General features: G+C 31.9%; 2 protein-coding genes across 4 annotated transcripts; both read left to right on the top strand.

Moving 5' to 3' along the window:
• The first annotated feature begins 5,215 nt into the window (after positions 1-5,215).
• Positions 5,216-9,357, top strand: LOC108488599 (E3 ubiquitin-protein ligase WAV3-like). The gene is made up of 2 exons (XM_017792887.2): positions 5,216-5,620; positions 7,196-9,357. Exons 1-2 carry the CDS (start codon positions 5,429-5,431, stop codon positions 9,089-9,091), a joined length of 2,088 nt encoding a protein of 695 aa, XP_017648376.1. The 5' UTR covers positions 5,216-5,428; the 3' UTR covers positions 9,092-9,357.
• A 703-nt stretch (positions 9,358-10,060) lies between these two features.
• Positions 10,061-18,403, top strand: LOC108489483 (peroxisome biogenesis protein 1). 3 transcript variants are annotated; one of them, XM_017794063.2, is made up of 17 exons: positions 10,061-10,420; positions 10,788-10,961; positions 11,096-11,195; positions 11,513-11,989; positions 12,583-13,323; positions 13,475-13,566; positions 13,989-14,062; positions 14,236-14,458; positions 14,646-14,739; positions 14,866-15,020; positions 15,305-15,535; positions 16,042-16,242; positions 16,718-16,843; positions 16,927-16,988; positions 17,276-17,393; positions 17,773-18,057; positions 18,158-18,403. In XM_017794063.2, the coding sequence occupies exons 1-17, from the start codon at positions 10,220-10,222 to the stop codon at positions 18,194-18,196; spliced, it is 3,393 nt and encodes a 1,130-aa protein (XP_017649552.1). In that variant the 5' UTR covers positions 10,061-10,219; the 3' UTR covers positions 18,197-18,403. The 3 variants fall into 3 exon arrangements, with proteins under 3 accessions (XP_017649552.1, XP_052876375.1, XP_017649553.1); XM_053020415.1 differs by lacking the exon at positions 18,158-18,403 and having other exon boundaries at positions 17,787-17,919; XM_017794064.2 differs by lacking the exon at positions 10,061-10,420 and having other exon boundaries at positions 10,823-10,961; positions 11,096-11,191.
• Positions 18,404-18,635: the final 232 nt, after the last annotated feature.

Genomic DNA, 18,635 nt, shown 5'->3' with positions numbered 1-18,635 from the left:
ATTTTATAAAAGTTGTTTTCAATTAAACAAACATACATTTGAGATTTTCTTATTTTTCATTGTTTAATTGAATTCATTTTTATCTATAATTTTATATTTTACATTGTTTTTCATATATTAAAAATATTATGTTAAATTGATTCATTATAATGTAATTTTTAATTACATTACTACTAAGTGAGTATTTTTATTTAAAATGTGACATCAACAAAATTGACAAAAAAATTAATGATGTCAACAATTGGACTTGATTTTTAAATTTGAAAAGTAAAGAGACTAAATTCTTGAAAATAAAAGTATAAAGACTAAATTACAAATCGTGAAGTATATATAGACTTTTAACATATTTTAACCTTTATACTACAAAACATTTATTATTAATATATTTATAATTGTAATAAATAGTTATTATTAAAATATTAATATTGAACATTTTCAATAATATGTGAATAGTATTATTTAAATTTATTATTTTTAAAATTTATTATTAAAATAAATTGAAATATTAAATAATTTATTAAAATAATAAATTATATTTATTATATTAATAATTTATTATATGACTAAATATAAATAATTAAATATGTATGTTTAATAAAATTGAAAAATATAATATTTTAAATATTTTAAAAATAAAAATAAAATTTATTATCAATATAATAATACTAAGCTTGATTTAAGTTATTTTTATATAAAAATAAAATTATCTATAGATGAGCTATTTTCCAAAAAATGGCTAACGCTTTTCAATAGGATAAAGTCATTTTACGGGAAAAATGACTTATTTTACCTTGACTTGTAAGTTATTTTCTGTTGACCAAACATAGGAAAATATAGAAAATATTTTTGTAAAATCTTTTACATGTAAACAAATGAATCCTTTAAAAATATTAATTCTCTTCAACAGTAAATAATAACTTTATTCTAATTTCACCTTATTTAATTTTTCAATAATACAAAGATTAAATTAATTCATTTAATAATAGAAGAACTAAATTAATTTAGTCCCTATAATTTAATTGTTAATGTATTTAGGTGAATATTTATGTATGCGAGACCCTAATAGTTGGTCACTATTTGTAACATTAAAATCTACAAACAAATGGGTTATGATATTAGAATTGTTGCAATAAATTCATATCTCGAGATTATTAATATTTGATTTAATATATTTGTTGTATATTTGAATTCAAATTAAGTTAGTATCACTCAATATATAATATATGGATTCGTTTGTTTTCATGTACAAGTTTTATTTAAGTTTCTAGAGTGATTTAGGATCTGTCAATATTTAAGTTTCGAATCTCATCTTAACAAATTCTCGTAATAATATTGTTTTGTTTTGTTATGTTATATATATATATATATATATATATATATATATTATATGATGTGTGCCTAAATCTTTGGACTTCTTATAATGTTTTGATGAGTTATAAATATTTTAATGGTGTTTGTGTTGGTAATGTAGTGAAATTAGACTTGATTGGTTTAAACAATGTTTTAGTCACTTTACTATTTAACTATATTTAAGATAAGTTGATGCTTACAATGTCATGAATTTAGGTTATTAGAATGTGATTTTATAGGCTAAGTATTTATGTATTAGGTCGGCATTACATGAGCATATTTTAGGTGGCAATTAGGTATCATTCTTATGCTTGAAATATTGCATTTTTTGACCATTTGGTACATTGGTCTCGAGACATAATAGTCATGTCTCGAGATACTATAAATAAAAATGACTAATTTAATCATTTTTAGGTAACAATCTCGAGACACGTTGAACATGTCCCGAGACCTAAAAATTTATGGTCTCGAGACAAGTAAACATCAAATCTAAATAAGTTTTATCGTGTTTCAGGTTTCAAGATAAGAACCCCTTTGTTTCGAGGCATATCCAAACTTTGAAGTTAAAATAGCGAAATAGGGGAGGCCTGTCTCGAGACTCAATCACGTGACTTGAGAAGCTATGCCTTGAGACATGTCAGCATCGAAGCAATTTTTTTAAAAATAAATTGTATTCTGTCTTGAGACATGGGTTGAGACATGGAGACCCACGTCTCTAGGCATCATGCTAAAATTTTATGAATATAGTTTTTATTTGAATCTTAACTCAATTTTTGATCAAACACAAACCTGTAACCCTATTTATAAAGTCATATAACGTTGAATCATCATGTTTATGTTCATAATTGTGATTGTATGTGATTATTATGAATTATTGTTAAATTGTTTGGTTGAATTATTTTAAATAGTTTGGATTGCTTCGACAACGTTATATGACATCACACATTTGGATTCGATGACCGGATCGAATGTGAGGTGTCACATGTCCACATTAACTAGGGTCTTAAACCTTATAATATATAATATATATGATATGAAATTTATCAAAACAATTTACATCCAAAATAAATTTTAAAAAATCACACATAAAACATCAAACTATTTAAATTAATTTTACCATTTTAATTAAAATATTATTATTGTTATTTATATAATTATAGATGTATACAATATTAATTTGAGGATTTGAGCTTAATTCGATTAAATAGAAAGATGTCCAATTCCAATTTTTCAAAGTAATCAAAATTTCATTATTGGTTTACAAAATTTTCTCACATAAAATTTGTTTCTAACAATGAATGTATAATAATATAATTTAATTATTGATTTCATCAATTTAATTATCGACTTGGTTATCAATTTCAAGATTTATAATTCAATTAATAGATTTTATTCAAATTGTGTTTTAAATTTAGTTTTAAATAAATATAGAAGAATCATCTATTTTTTTATTTTTTCATTTTAAATTTTGATTTATTTTAATTCATTGATTGATTTTATCAAGTGAAGATATAGTTACCCTTTAATTCATTCATACAATTACAGTGCAACCAATTAGTATAATGTATAAGTTAGATTCTGTATTGACATGATGGCTCATAATTTTCATATGTCAAATCCCAATAAGATTTCAACTTAAATATTTAAAAGTATAATTTCTTTTGGTAATAATTATAATGAAAATTTTTATTTAAAATTAAAATAATTTTAGTAATTAAATCAAAATAAATAATTTTAATTTTTAAAATTTATATTTATCTTATATTAATAAGATAAGGTGAATACAAAATTTAATAATTATAATAATTTATTTTAATAATATATTATTTTAAAAATAAAATGCAGTCATTGAGATAAACTTATATTTATACCTTTTAAAAATAGTTTGATAAGTTTTATTTTTAACAATTTTATTATAGGTTCGATAATATTTATTCGTGTTTTAATGCACTTGAATTTATGTCCTGTTACGTTAATTACAATATTTATGCCAATTGAGTCAAGACTCAAATAACTTTGATAAATTGAATTCAAGACAATTATATTGATATTTTCTCTTTAAATAGTTAGAGAAAAATTGTTCCAATATTAGATTACACTAATGGATAGTTTTTGATAATTCGTGTTTCGTGTTTCAAGATAAGAACCCTTTGTTTGAGGCATATCCAAACTTTGAAGTTAAAATAGCGAAATAGGGAGGCCTGTCTCGAGACTCAATCACGTGACTTGAGAAGCTATGCCTTGAGACATGTCAAGATCGAAGCAATTTTTTAAAAATAAATTGTATTCTGTCTTGAGACATGGGTTGAGACATGGAGACCCACGTCTCTAGGCATCATGCTAAAATTTTATGAATATAGTTTTTATTTGAATCTTAACTCAATTTTGATCAAACACAAACTCAGTAACCCTATTTATAAAGTCATATAACGTTGAATCATCATGTTTATGTTCATAATTGTGATTGTATGTGATTATTATGAATTATTGTTAAATTGTTTGGTTGAATTATTTTAAATAGTTTGGATTGCTTCGACAACGTTATATGACATCACACATTTGGATTCGATGACCGGATCGAATGTGAGGTGTCACATGTCCACATTAACTAGGGTCTTAAACCTTATAATATATAATATATATGATATGAAATTTATCAAAACAATTTACATCCAAAATAAATTTTAAAAAATCACACATAAAACATCAAACTATTTAAATTAATTTTACCATTTTAATTAAAATATTATTATTGTTATTTATATAATTATAGATGTATACAATATTAATTTCAGGATTTGAGCTTAATTCGATTAAATAGAAAGATGTCCAATTCCAATTTTTCAAAGTAATCAAAATTTCATTATTGGTTTACAAAATTTTCTCACATAAAATTTGTTTCTAACAATGAATGTATAATAATATAATTTAATTATTGATTTCATCAATTTAATTATCGACTTGGTTATCGAATTTCAAGATTTATAATTCAATTAATAGATTTTATTCAAATTGTGTTTTAAATTTAGTTTTAAATAAATATAGAAGAATCATCTATTTTTTTATTTTTTCATTTTAAATTTTGATTTATTTTAATTCATTGATTGATTTTATCAAGTGAAGATATAGTTACCCTTTAATTCATTCATACAATTACAGTGCAACCAATTAGTATAATGTATAAGTTAGATTCTGTATTGACATGATGGCTCATAATTTTCATATGTCAAATCCCAATAAGATTTCAACTTAAATATTTAAAAGTATAATTTCTTTTGGTAATAATTATAATGAAAATTTTTATTTAAAATTAAAATAATTTTAGTAATTAAATCAAAATAAATAATTTTAATTTTTAAAATTTATATTTATCTTATATTAATAAGATAAGGTGAATACAAAATTTAATAATTATAATAATTTATTTTAATAATATATTATTTTAAAAATAAAATGCAGTCATTGAGATAAACTTATATTTATACCTTTTAAAAATAGTTTGATAAGTTTTATTTTTAACAATTTTATTATAGGTTCGATAATATTTATTCGTGTTTTAATGCACTTGAATTTATGTCCCGTTACGTTAATTACAATATTTATGCCAATTGAGTCAAGACTCAAATAACTTTGATAAATTGAATTCAAGACAATTATATTGATATTTTCTCTTTAAATAGTTAGAGAAAATTGTTCCAATATTAGATTACACTAATGGATAGTTTTTGATAATTAAAAAATTTATATTAAGGAATTATTTTAAAATATTTTATATAATTTTAATAAATTATATGATAAAATAAATCTAAATTATAGAAAAAATAATTCTATATTTAGACGGGGTGCCCTTAAGTTCAATAATGTAAAAAGAATCCCGTAAATAACTTCCCGTAAATAGTTTCTGCTATTTTGTCGGTTTTCTCTTCCTCGTTGATAATAATATATAGTCACAATTGCCGCCGCCGCCACCACCGCCACCGACAATGTCATTCTAGTAATTCCAATTCCGAATAACAGTTTCCTTCAAAATCACCCTTTTGTTTTCTCCTTTTTTTTCTCCTTCTTTACAGTCACCGATATGGCGAGTGCATGGAGGAAGTTGAAGAAATCGTTGATTATGAAGATCTCTACCCACCGTGATGACGACCGCCGCCGCTCCTCCTCGTCCTCCAGTTCCTCAGCCAACGGCATTGTCTCTTCTCCTTCGCCGTCCTCCGTCTCTCGCTCTTCCTCTCGCCTCTCGTACAGTTTCAGCTTCCGGTCTTCTAAGGTCGGTTTTTCCTTGCACTTCCTTCATCACTTCGAGTTTTTTGGGGTTTTTTTTGAGGCGGTCATTTTTTTTTGGTCCGCTGGAGGGGGGAATTTCGTTTGCCGCGAAAAAATCGGCTGTTCTGTTTTTCTAACTGATTTGAGTTTTTTAATGATGATTGACTGACTTGCCCCAGTGTGATATTGTGTTTCTCTTTGTTTAGTTTTTTAAGTGAGGTCATAAGGGTAAATTAATATATGAAGAGTTTCAGTTTTGCCGCGTTTTGTTTTAATTTAGAGATTAAACGTGGCAGTAAATAACGGATTATGCCACGCTTCTTTATAACTACTGTGGAGGTAAGTAGGGAATTTGATTATCAAGTACGAAACAATGGATGCAATAAATATGACCTTCACATTATTGTAATTTACGGATTTTTGCCATGCTTGTTTAACAGTTCATGAAAACCGTGTATTTCATGTTTGATTCAATGCCTTTAGGTGCATATTAGACTGGAATAGAAATAGAAATAAAAATAAATGGGTCTGAATCCTCTAACTTCAAGTTGATCTTCCATGGGAAAAAAAAGGGTTGGGATATGGAATTGGAAGAAAAAGCTTTTGTTTTTAGCAAAATGCAAGAGTTTTTGTTTCTCGGTCCATCATTTTCATGGAAGAATTTCTTTACCTGCTTGTTTTGTAGATGAAAAACTTTGAATTTTCCTCCCATTTTTTTTTTTTGGCTAGTGAAAATATTTGGTATTCCAGTTGTGTATGCATACATCACGCATTGAATTTTTTCGATTTATTTTATTTTCCTCGAGCAGGATACTTGTCTAAACTTGGTAGTAACTAATAATGAAGTAGTGTATTGTTTGGAGTTCAACTAAATGCTAGCTTGCTACCAAAGTTGTTGAGATTATCTCTGTTATTCTCCGTTAATTTTGGGGGTGATCAACTTGTTAAAGATGAAAGTGTTAGTAGTGTTTTATGTGGCCGTATATATGTTGGTGGTATTAACGGCAGTTTTGCACTAATTGTCTCTCATAATTTTTTCATTGTCCCTCATTCCTAACCCTACCTTACACTACATCTAATTATGCCAGCTTCCCCAATCCGGCGCTTAATTTTTATTGTTCCTAAATTTATCGGTTAAATCACTAATGTTGAAAAGTGAATGATATAAGAGGAATGTTGAAATAGCAGTGTAGTTCCATATAGATTTTACTTGTGTTGCATGGTCCGTACACTGTCTATTTTCTTTAATTAGGATTCGGGTTACATAACTCTAACACTTTCTATATATAAATTATTTTTGTTTTTCCTAATCATATGCTTTCTTGCCCACTTTTTTGCATGTTGCAATCAAACAAACACATTCAATTCATTATACCTTAAGTTGGATTAAATAGTTTTTATTTTTAGTAGTTTAGGCGTTTTCTTCTTTAAACGAAGTTGTGGAAACTTCATATGAAGTTACGTACTAGTCATTCTCATGCATGTTGTAGATATTGTTAGCCATATGATAAAACAATATTATCGTGCTTTTTATATACTTAATTAATCCATTACACACAATTTCTCTCTTTATTGGCAGAAGACTTGCGCAATTTGCTTGGGAAGCTTGAAAAAGGGAGAAGGCCAGGCCATCTTCACAGCTGAGTGCTCTCATCATTTCCACTTCAATTGTATTGCAACCAACGTGCAGCATGGGAATCGCATTTGCCCCATTTGCCGTTCTGAATGGAAAGACATCCCTTTTCAAGCACCTGGAAGTGCTAATGATTTCCGGAATAATAACAGCACCATCCTTGGCTTCCGTCATAATTGGCATCCACCATCCTTGCCTGTATTGGAGACTGATCAATTTTCCCTCGAAGAACCACTCTCAGCCACCCATGTAGCCCCTGCACCATCCACTTGCTCGCAACCCATAACCATTAAGGCATTGCCAGAGTTTCCTGCTGTCTTAGCTTCAGATGCCGTTTCGAAGTTTCCTGTTCTTGTTGGCGTCAGTGCTCCACCTTTTCATGTTGATGTTCGACATTTTAATCGCGCACCCATTGACCTAGTTGCTGTACTCGATGTAAGTGGCAGCATGTCTGGCAAGCTTTCCCTTCTTAAGCGTGCTGTTTGCTTTATCATACAAAACTTGGGCCCTTTGGATCGGGTGTCCATAGTTACTTTCTCATCATCAGCTCGAAGAATATTTCCTTTGCGGAGGATGCGTGGCAGTGGTCAAGACGATGCTATCTCTGCCGTCAATGCTCTTTCCTCTGGAGGTGGGACAAACATTGCGGAAGGTCTTAAGAAAGGGGTTAGGGTTCTTGAAGAGCGACACGAGCAGAATCCAATTGCTAGCATTATGCTATTATCTGATGGCCATGATACTTTAAATGACGACACTCGCAGCTTATACCGCAATGTACAGAATCTCACCTCAAATCCCAATTACAGTTTGCAGTATCTTTACCTTTTGCCTGCTTCAATTTGTTCCAGGAATACTGCATCTGGTAATGAGGCCCGGCGGCTAAGTATCCCAGTCCACACATTTGGGTTTGGCTCAGAACATGATTCCAATGCAATGCACGCCATATCTGATTTATCAGGTGGGACATATTCCTTTATTGAGACGGTTGACAACTTGCAGGACGCATTTGCTAGATGCATTGGAGGTCTTCTCAGTGTTGTAGCTCAAGATGTCCGACTGACAATACAGTCACTTCCTCGTGGAGTGCAAATTGGTTCAATTCACTCTGGTAGATATAAGAATGAAATCTTTAATCTAGGGCAGAAGGCTACCATTGATGTTGGAAGTTTATATGCAGATGAAGAGAAGGAATTCCTGGTATACGTCTCAATTCCAGCATCATCACGTGGTGAAGGTGAGGCAAAATTGGACCACATGTCATTGTTGGAGGTATTGTGCTCGAACAAGGATTCAACATCATCAGAGATTGTCGAGTCAAGACGCGAGAGAGTTGTGATTCGCCGACCCAAGGTTTTGTCTCCTACAGATAAGATGGTGTGCTTAGAGGTTGATAGACAGAAGAACCGTCTTGCAGTGGCTGATGCTATTGCAACCGCTCAACGGATGGCTGAATTAGGAATTCTAGACCATGCGCAGGCCGTGCTGTCCGAACAAAAAACAACTTTGTTATCTTCAGTATCCGCCCAAGCTGGGGACGACCTTTGCAAGTGGCTTGAGAAGGAACTGACCGAAACCGCACAGAGAATGGCAACTCTGCAGTTATATGAACAGAGTGGTCGGGCATATGTTCTCTCAGGGTTAAGCTCACACTCGTGGCAGAGGGCCACAACCAGGGGCCACTCTACAACAATCTTACCTGGTGAAGGTGCTAACGGAATCAATAGCTATGAAACTCCTTCTATGATCAGTATGGTGTCGAAATCGCAGTGTCTTAATGGTGGACCTTCTCAACAACCTCAAATGGTTACCAAGTCATGTAGCCTGACTCCTCGACATAAATGAGGTTGGCATAGCAATTTTTTCACGACCATTAGGGCACTGAGGTAGATATACGGAACTTCAACACTGATTTGGCGCAATGGTTAGATTTTTTATTCTGTTTACGCTGTTTTAAAGTTTAGACGGCCTTTAATTTTTTTTTCTTTTCATTTTAGAGACTAGATTACGTTAAGGTGGTTTTTATATTGCTGTAATAGATTTGAGTTTGAGCTTGATTGTTTCGTTTATATCGTTAATGCTCAATTTTGTTATTTTTTTTTGGAAAGAAATTATACGAAAGTAAATAGGCTAATTTCTCTAAAGAGAATTTTCAAGAACTAATATAAGTATTTTAGTCGTATTTATTTTGGTACAAATATATTTAAGAAAATAATGTCAAAATATTTCTTCTGAAAATAAAAAAATAAAAATAGAAAACTCATTAAAAGGCAAGAGTCTCGTTTTTTCTTTTTATTAAGACTTTCTTATTTCTTTTAATTATTGTAAAACTGATTATTTTATAAAGGTAATAGAGTGGTGCTACATTAAATTGCCTTTTTAAACAATTTTAATAAAATATTATTAAACATGTATAATAAAAAAGTTAAATCTTGTTATTAGTCCCTGTAGTTTATGAATATTGTAGATTTAATTTTTAATTTTATCATTTTAGTCATTGTATTTTTGAATTTAAAATTTCAGTCCTCACCAAATAATAACTATTGATTTTATTAAATTAAGTTCAGTTATTTTTAAAATATGAGGTGAAAAATTTGTTATATATGTGTAATTTCATGTTAGCTTATTTTTACATATAATTTACTAAAATGTAGTTAAGAGTATGAATTAAATTGACGGTTCAAAAAGTACAAGAACTTAAAATTGATCAAATTAAAATATAAGGACCTAATCTAGAACTTTGAAACATACAGGGACTAATAGAAAAATTTAACCATTAAAAAACCGTCGTCCTAGAAAGTCTAAATCCTCGAGAAAGAGAAAGATAAAATATTCAGTTAGGCCAGCCCAAGTCCAATCCATTAATAAGACATCATCATCATTTTCGTTCAGTTTTTTCCTATCTTCTGCCGTAATTACCCTATTTCAATCTCCAATCTCCTCCTCCATTCCAGACCCTTACCTTTGCTTCCCATGGAGTTTGAGGTGAGACATGTGGCTGGAATAGAAGACTGTTTCGTATCTCTTCCCCTTTTACTCATCCAAACCCTTCAGTCCACGCGCTCTTCTCTCCTCCCTCCCCTTCTCACTCTCGAGCTTCGCCTCCCACGCGCCTCCGACGATCCTTGGATTGTCGCTTGGTCCGGCGCTACTTCTTCTTCCACCGCTATCGAGGTAAGCTAACTCTTCTGCTACTCCTTTAAGTTGTATTTGAGACTTTGTATTTCAGGAAATGAAGTTCAATTTCAAAAAAGAAAAAAATGTGAATTGTAGAATCAAATACATGTAAATATAATATTGATGATTATTTTAAAATTCATGAATTATTTAAGTGGCGAATTTGAAACATTTTAGATATCTGTGAAATTCAAATAAATTTGTGTACCTTTCAAATGATCATGTTAAATATTAACTAATATATACATAATATGTGAATTTCATTCTCAAATTCGTGTTTCCAAGCGTAGCATTATATTTTAGACTACGATTTGACTTGGATTTTTTTTCTAATTTCCGTAAATTTTCTTTTTTGGCCATGAAGGTTTCACACCAGTTTGCTGAATGTATATCGTTGCCGAATCACACCACAGTTCAAGTACGAGCAGCTTCTAATTTGGCAAAGGCTACGTTAGTCACAATGGAACCTGATACCGAGGATGATTGGGAAATTTTAGAGCTTAACTCTGAGCATGCTGAAGCTGCAATATTAAAGCAGGTAATCAACTTTAGTTATAATCATAATGGAGCAAATGAATTATTGATGAATTTGATTGAAACCAAATTGAAAACATTTTACTCAACTACTAACGGATTTTAAATATGTTATGCTATTAATTTCAATTGACACAGGTCAGGATTGTCTATGAAGGAATGCGGTTTCCTCTATGGTTACATGGTCGAACAATCATAACTTTCCATGTCATTTCAACCTTTCCCAAGAAAGCGGTGGGTAAGATGATATTGATGCGATTTTCTTAATTTTACTGAAAAAGTCTACTTAGTTTTCCAGATGTTTGTGTAAGCATCAGTTCAATTTAGAACTACTTTTATCTGCCTACTCATTTACAAGTTGCATTCATAGCGCATAATATTAGAGTGTGGAAATTGTTCAGAAATTATGTGTGCTGAATCATGTCTTCTGACGACTTTCATTGATTCACATATCAATATTAACAAATTATTGTCATATAGCTGTTAAATCATGTCAACTGACAAATCTAATCTTGGCTTGTTGGAATTTTCCTGATTCATGATATTCTTTATCAGTTCAACTTGTACCTGGAACTGAAGTTGCCGTTGCTCCAAAGAGACGCAAGAAAAATTTAAACAACATAGAATCGTCTACCGGAGAATCTCATGGTGCAAAAGCACTGCTTCGCTTGCAAGATTCAGATAGAAGATTGTTTCATAAAAGTAATGTCAAAGGTGTTGAGCTAGGGGTAGCACTTACGTCTGTTGCCTTTATTCATCAAGAAACAGCTAAAAGGCTTTCATTGGAGTCTCTTCAGTTGGTTGTTATTGTGCCAAGGCTATCAGCTAAAGAGAGCGTTAAGAATCTGGAAAATGATGCCTCTAGAATGAAAGGAAGTTTAACTTCGAAGGAAGTAAATAGTGGGATTTCAATCGATAATAAGGAATTCCGACAAGTGGTTGTTCGCCTTTTAATTTCAGATTCGGTCACTAAAGGACATTTAATGGTTACGCGGTCTCTCCGACTTTATTTGAGAGCAGGACTACATTCATGTATGTAAACTCTTTTCAGGAACCAGTTATCTTTCCCTATTTATCTAACTTGAAAGGCTTTTCTCATTTTTTTGGTTCTTCTTATATAACTGAACAAGTGGTTAAGATGCTTTTCTGAATGGAAGTATTCAGATTAAACAAGGATTTTTTTTTATTTTTATAAAATCAACCCTGAAGAAAATTTGAATAGTCTGCCAAGTTGTTTCTATGCATGCACCAATTACGTCCTGCCTACTATATTGTTTAGACTAAAACTTCACTCTTTGCTCCATTCCAGTATTAAGTGGAAAGAAACTTTGTAAAATTTTTTGATTTTATAATATATGTTTCTTTTGATTGAATGAATATAGCATTTAGGTTTCTTTTAGTAGATGCAAACTGTAGATGCAAATTTGTTGTTGCTAAATACTTTGATGGGTGCTTCTTTCTCCAACTTAAGGATTCACCTTCTGTTCAATGTGTTTCTTCTCATTGCTTTACTTTATTCAATGTCTATTGGTGTTAGTTTTATAAGGAGAGGAGAAAAAACTGACATTACTATTGTCACTTTCACTTATGGAAAAGGGTTTTGAAAGAATGTTCCATGTATGCAGGGGTTTATTTAAAGGGGTATAATGCTGCTTTGAAGAAGGAAATTCCTGTACTTTTACTTTCTCCTTGCCACTTCAAATTGGTTGCAAATGATAAGGCTATTGGGAATGGGCTTGAAATGCTTGATGGTCATAAAACTCATAGGTCACAAAACTCACTCCCAATATCTGGTTCAGGAACCTCTTTAGGAGTAGTAAATTGGTCAACTCATGAGAATGTTGTTGCTGCACTTTCTTCTGAATTACCTTGCCAAGAAGCTGAAGACTGCAATCATCAAGACAATAAAAAGGGCTTAGAATGTCTTCTTCAGGCATGGTTTCTTGCTCAACTTGATGCTATAGCTTCAAATGCAGGGACGGAAGTTAACACGTTGATTTTGGGGAGTGAAAGTCTACTTCACTTTCAGGTGACCATATATGATTCTGGAACTTATGGACTTGTCTCATCTAATGGTTTTTCAGAGAAGAGAAATAAGACAAAGAATTCGCCAATTGAAATTTCATACATATTGACCATCTCAGAGGAAACACTCCACAGTGGACAAGTCAATGCATATGAACTTTCACTTGATGATAGAAACAAGAGGGTTGATGTCCAGGGAGGTGTAGAGTTGTTTGGAAAGCTAACTTTGGGTAACCCTGTGTCCTTATGTTCTGTTAAAGACAGAACGTCTGTCAAGGGGTTTAGCACAGATGTATCTTCATTAAGCTGGATGGGTGCGACTGCTTCTGATGTTATCAACAGTAGGTATTTTTCTCTTTTGAAAATTTCAGCTAATATTAATATTATGTATGAATTGGCACTAACTTTTTCTCTAGTTTTAACATATAAGTGTACTTCATTATTGCAATTGGTTTTATCGGGTCATGTTCACCTGACAAATATTACACGCAGGATTGATGGTGTTGTTGGCTCCTTCTTCTGGAATTTGGTTTAGTACTTATAATCTTCCTTTCCCAGGACATGTTCTAATATATGGTCCAGCGGTGAGTTGCTACAATTTTTGCTTCTTTTGCTATTGGTTTTGATCAAGTGTTAAAGGTTAAAACATGTTTTGCTCTAAATTTTACTTCTGGGGAGAAAGCAAAATGTCATCAAGCATTGTTATTGCACGTTTTTTCCTGAACAAAAGTAAAATTCTCAAGTTTATCTTGTAGAGAGTTTTGTGGTGTTGCAAGTAGATATCACTTTATACTGACTTTTTCTTTGGCAATCTTAAATTCTCAACCTTGTTGGCTCTTTTTGTTTTGTGATAAAGAGGTTGGTGCATAATTTCTTTTACCTATCTTTAAAGATGACTCTTTGAAACTATGTTCTCTTTGAACCTACTTCTGTTGTTCTTAGGACGGCTTTATTGTATTTATTTGACATATACTTAAATAAAAATTGGAATAATCTTTTCTATTAGGGTTCTGGGAAGACATTATTGGCAAGAGCTGTTGCAAAATCCCTTGAAGAACATGAAGAATTGTTAGCACATGTGTAAGAAATTATTTGAAAATACATATTTATCCTTCTCGATGTTGACATTTGGAAATGCTATAATTATGGCTGACTTGTCTGGAAAAAAGATCTCCAATTTTTTATGGTTTTCTAGTTTTTATTGGTGGTTTCTAAGAGTGAAAACTGATTTTGATATTGGCCTGTACTTGCAGAATCTTCGTAAGCTGCTCTGGACTTTCTTTAGAGAAGGCTCCAACCATTCGTCAAGCACTTTCAAGTTTCATATCCGAAGCTCTAGATCATGCTCCTTCAGTTGTCGTATTTGATGATCTTGATAGCATCATGCAATCTTCTTCTGACTCAGAAGGATCTCAACCTTCAACCTCAGTTGTTGCACTTACTAAATTTCTCACCGACATCATGGATGAATTTGGGGTAAATATCTGTGTTTTCTACTTGTCCCTCATTTCCTTGTATGGTAGTACCGATGCCTAACAGGTGTTTGATTCAATTTAGTTAAACTAGTGCTCTTGATCCAAATGATTTTCTTTTTGTATTGTAGTTGTATTCTCTTTTTGGTTATTTATAGTCAGCTAATAGATTGTCTTGTAACATTGCGCAGGAAAAGAGGAAGAGCTCTTGTGGTATTGGTCCAGTAGCTTTTATAGCTTCTGTGCAATCTTTGGAGAGTATCCCCCAGTCTTTGAGCTCATCAGGTTTGTCTTCATCTTTACCTTATTCGTTCAAGGATCACAACTTCCTTTACTTGTACTGGAATTGTAACAAACCTCCACTTTAGAATTTTCCTCATAGTAGTGCATCTTGAATTTGGTTATTATCAGGAAGGTTTGATTTCCATGTACAACTGCCTGCACCTGCTGCCTCTGAACGTGGGGCCATACTGAAGCATGAAATTCAGAGGCGTTCCCTACAGTGTCATGATGATATCATAATGGATGTAGCTTCCAAATGTGATGGATATGATGCATATGATCTGGTATTTTTGTTTCTTGTGTGTGCATGTACTTCTGTCTTGTATCTTTTTTAAAGAGGCATTAATGTTCTTTTTCCCCTCTGGATAAATTTGTTACTTCTATATATTACTGACATCTTTATCCTTCTTGTTACTATTTTTTACGACATTTTTAATCTGCATGCAGTTTAAATTGGATATAATGAGTTGCATTCTGTGTTATTTTGGGAATGAGATTGCATACTCTTCCCATTGCTTATCCTAAAATTTTGGGTAAAAGTTGATACTAATTAATTTTATTATTTCAGGAAATATTGGTTGATAGAGCTGTTCATGCTGCTGTTGGCCGGTTTTTGCCTTCTGATTCTGGTTCTGAAGAACACATGAACCCCATGCTAGTTAGGGATGATTTCTCTCATGCTATGCATGAGTTCCTTCCAGTTGCCATGCGTGACATAACTAAATCAGCTCCTGATGTTGGTCGCTCTGGTTGGGACGATGTTGGTGGTCTCAATGACATTCGGGATGCTATCAAAGAGGTGCAAGTTTCCTTCTGGCTTCTAAATTTCCTATGATTATTTTTAATCAATATTTGGATTAGCCTCTAATGTAATACAGAATGTGAACTTATTTGCATCTATTGTCCCCAGCGTGCTTATCTTTTTTATTCATGTGAAGAGAATATGATAAATAAACCTGTACCTTTTGTACTGTTAAGATTTTATTCCAAAGGCATTGTAATACTTTCTTTTGATAGATTTAGTCTGGTTTGTATAAAGATGTATGACAGTTTAGGTTCCCAGGTAGAATCTTGGTACGTGCTGATTTGAATGTTGTTATGCTTTCTCACCCTGCAGTTGATACTTTTAAAAAAATTGGCTTTTAAGACTATCAACAAAATAGTAGTTTTTCTTTATCAGTTCAATTATCGGTGCTATGTCTAACATTCGTCTTCAAATAGCTTTTTCAAGCACTCAATTGTTTTATTCCAATCTGAAAGCATCTTATTCTCTATCTGTTGCTAATAATTCTATTTCAATGTCAGATGATAGAACTTCCTTCAAAGTTCCCAAATATATTTGCCAAAGCGCCTTTAAGGTTGCGATCTAATGTTCTGTTGTATGGTCCTCCTGGTTGTGGCAAGACTCACATTGTTGGTGCTGCTGCTGCTGCTTGTTCACTAAGATTTATATCAGTGAAAGGGCCTGAACTACTGAACAAATACATTGGTGCTTCTGAGCAAGCTGTAAGAGAGTCTAATCAAGAATTTTCTCTTTTACCATCTTTTTAGGGACACGTTCCCCATTGATTTTTGCTTTTTGATATGCCAGTAATATTTATTATAATTCATTATAATTCAAACCCCAGTATGTAGAAAATAACAGATATAAACAATAATTTCTAGTGAGCCGTGTAAATGCATAATGTGTATGTATTATTAGTAATTACCTTGCCTAAAATGAAATTTAGTAGCAAGTTTGTGTTAAATGCATTTTAAGTATTGTATTGAAGGGTATAGGACTGCTGTAATATATTACTGTCAATGTAAACTTTGCAATTTTGTAGATTTATTAACTTATTCTAGCGTCCAAGGGACTAGGATGCTGAGGCATGCATTTCTTATTGACTATTAAGTTCAGCTCATCATATGCTGTGGAAATATGCTAATGTGTTTCTACTGTGGAAATATAACTCATGGTTCATGCTCAATATTGTTTCAGGTTCGAGATATTTTCTCTAAGGCAGCTGCTGCTGCACCTTGCCTCCTCTTTTTTGATGAATTTGATTCCATTGCCCCTAAAAGAGGACATGACAACACTGGAGTAACTGATCGAGTTGTCAATCAAGTTAGTATCTTTTTGCTTGCTGCATTTTATTATTTTGCCTTAACTTTTGATGTCTTTCTCATTGTTATTTTGCTTTCAAACAGTTCCTAACTGAATTAGATGGTGTTGAAGTTTTGACTGGTGTATTTGTGTTTGCTGCAACAAGGTTAGTTCTCATGGAATCCTATTGTATTATTTTGATAGTATCTATTCTTAATCTTCGGTTAATCCCCACAATGTTGAGTATGGTTCATTATTATCTTCACGTGATCGATTTTGACATGAGATGCATACCCAAATAAGATAGCTTTTCAAGCATCACAAAAATTTTAAAAGATAATACGTTTCTTGATTTCAAGGTTTTCCATAAATATATGAATTTCTTATTTCATGGTTTTCCATATGAGTTGCATGGCTTTAATAAAACTTGACTTGAATTCTTCTCATAAGCAGTAGACCAGATCTGCTTGATGCTGCATTGCTGAGACCAGGTAGGCTTGATCGCCTACTTTTCTGTGATTTTCCATCTCCGCAGGAAAGGTTGGATATTCTGACCGTTCTTTCAAGAAAGGTTAGTGATACTATTTTTATGCCCCAGTTTTCTACGCTCTCTTTTATTTTTTTGTTTCATCATAGAAATCGAAGGTATAAAACTCTTCTTCAAGTCTTGCTTCCTAGAATTACATGATTTTAACCACATGTGTCAGCTTTGTTACCAGGATTAAGTTGTCAGTGTTGGATTTTGACGTACATCTACCACTGATTTACTCAAAAAATTAAAAGTTTTCGTATATTTGGAGGAACAACTTGATAATTCGTGTCCAAATATGTGTAGAACATAAATGAACAGTCCAAGCAGCATAGTATAGCGTAATGCGATTTGCTATATATATCGAAATGTTTTAGTGTTACTTTCCTTTGTAATACTTTGTTTTTGCAATATAATGTAGTTGCCATTGGCCAGTGATGTCGATTTAGACGCCATAGCATATATGACAGAAGGATTTAGTGGAGCTGATCTCCAAGCTCTTCTCTCAGATGCACAGCTTGCTGCGGTTCATGAACATTTGAGCAGCGCGAATAGCAATGAGCCTGGCAAAATGCCGATCATAACTGATACTGTTCTGAAGTCTATTGCTTCCAAGGCAAGACCGTCAGTTTCAGAAGCCGAAAAACAGAGACTGTATGGAATCTACAGTCAGTTTCTGGATTCAAAGCGATCTGCCGCCGCACAGGTATTTGGTATTTGTCCCTTGCATATTAAATCCCCTTATATTTGCAGCTTCTCACGTTAGTCACTCGCTGAACTGAATAAAATTGAAAATTTTCGAGCAGTCGAGGGATGCAAAAGGCAAGAGGGCAACTCTGGCATGACCTGAAAATAGTCACGGCTTCGTGGAGCGGAAATAGCTAGGGAAGCATTTTTCTTAGCTTCTTTAGATCTCCATTTTATTCTTATTTCCAAGTTATTTTACATAAATACAATAATTACATTACTTGAAAGAATAATGGATGGGTTTTCTAGTTTATATCTTAAAGTAAATAGAAAGTTAAATAAAAAGATAAAATGATTAGAGTAAATAGATGATTTGTTCGAATATGTTATTTTTTTATTTTAAATGGATTATTATTAATTATTTCGGCATTTTGATTGCAAGTAAATTCTTATTATTAAGCAAGTATCGTATCCAAAAAGAAAATGGAATATTTTGCTAATCCTATGTTATTCGTCTTCATTTTGTTTAAATTTTCTATCTTCCATTTTTTTTCATGTTTGATGAAGTATATATATATTTTTCATTTTTACCAATAG

This window comes from Gossypium arboreum, chromosome 10, assembly GCF_025698485.1.
Source record: "Gossypium arboreum isolate Shixiya-1 chromosome 10, ASM2569848v2, whole genome shotgun sequence".
NCBI classification, from domain to species: domain Eukaryota; kingdom Viridiplantae; phylum Streptophyta; class Magnoliopsida; order Malvales; family Malvaceae; genus Gossypium; species Gossypium arboreum.
This window is presented reverse-complemented; position numbering and strand designations above follow the sequence as displayed.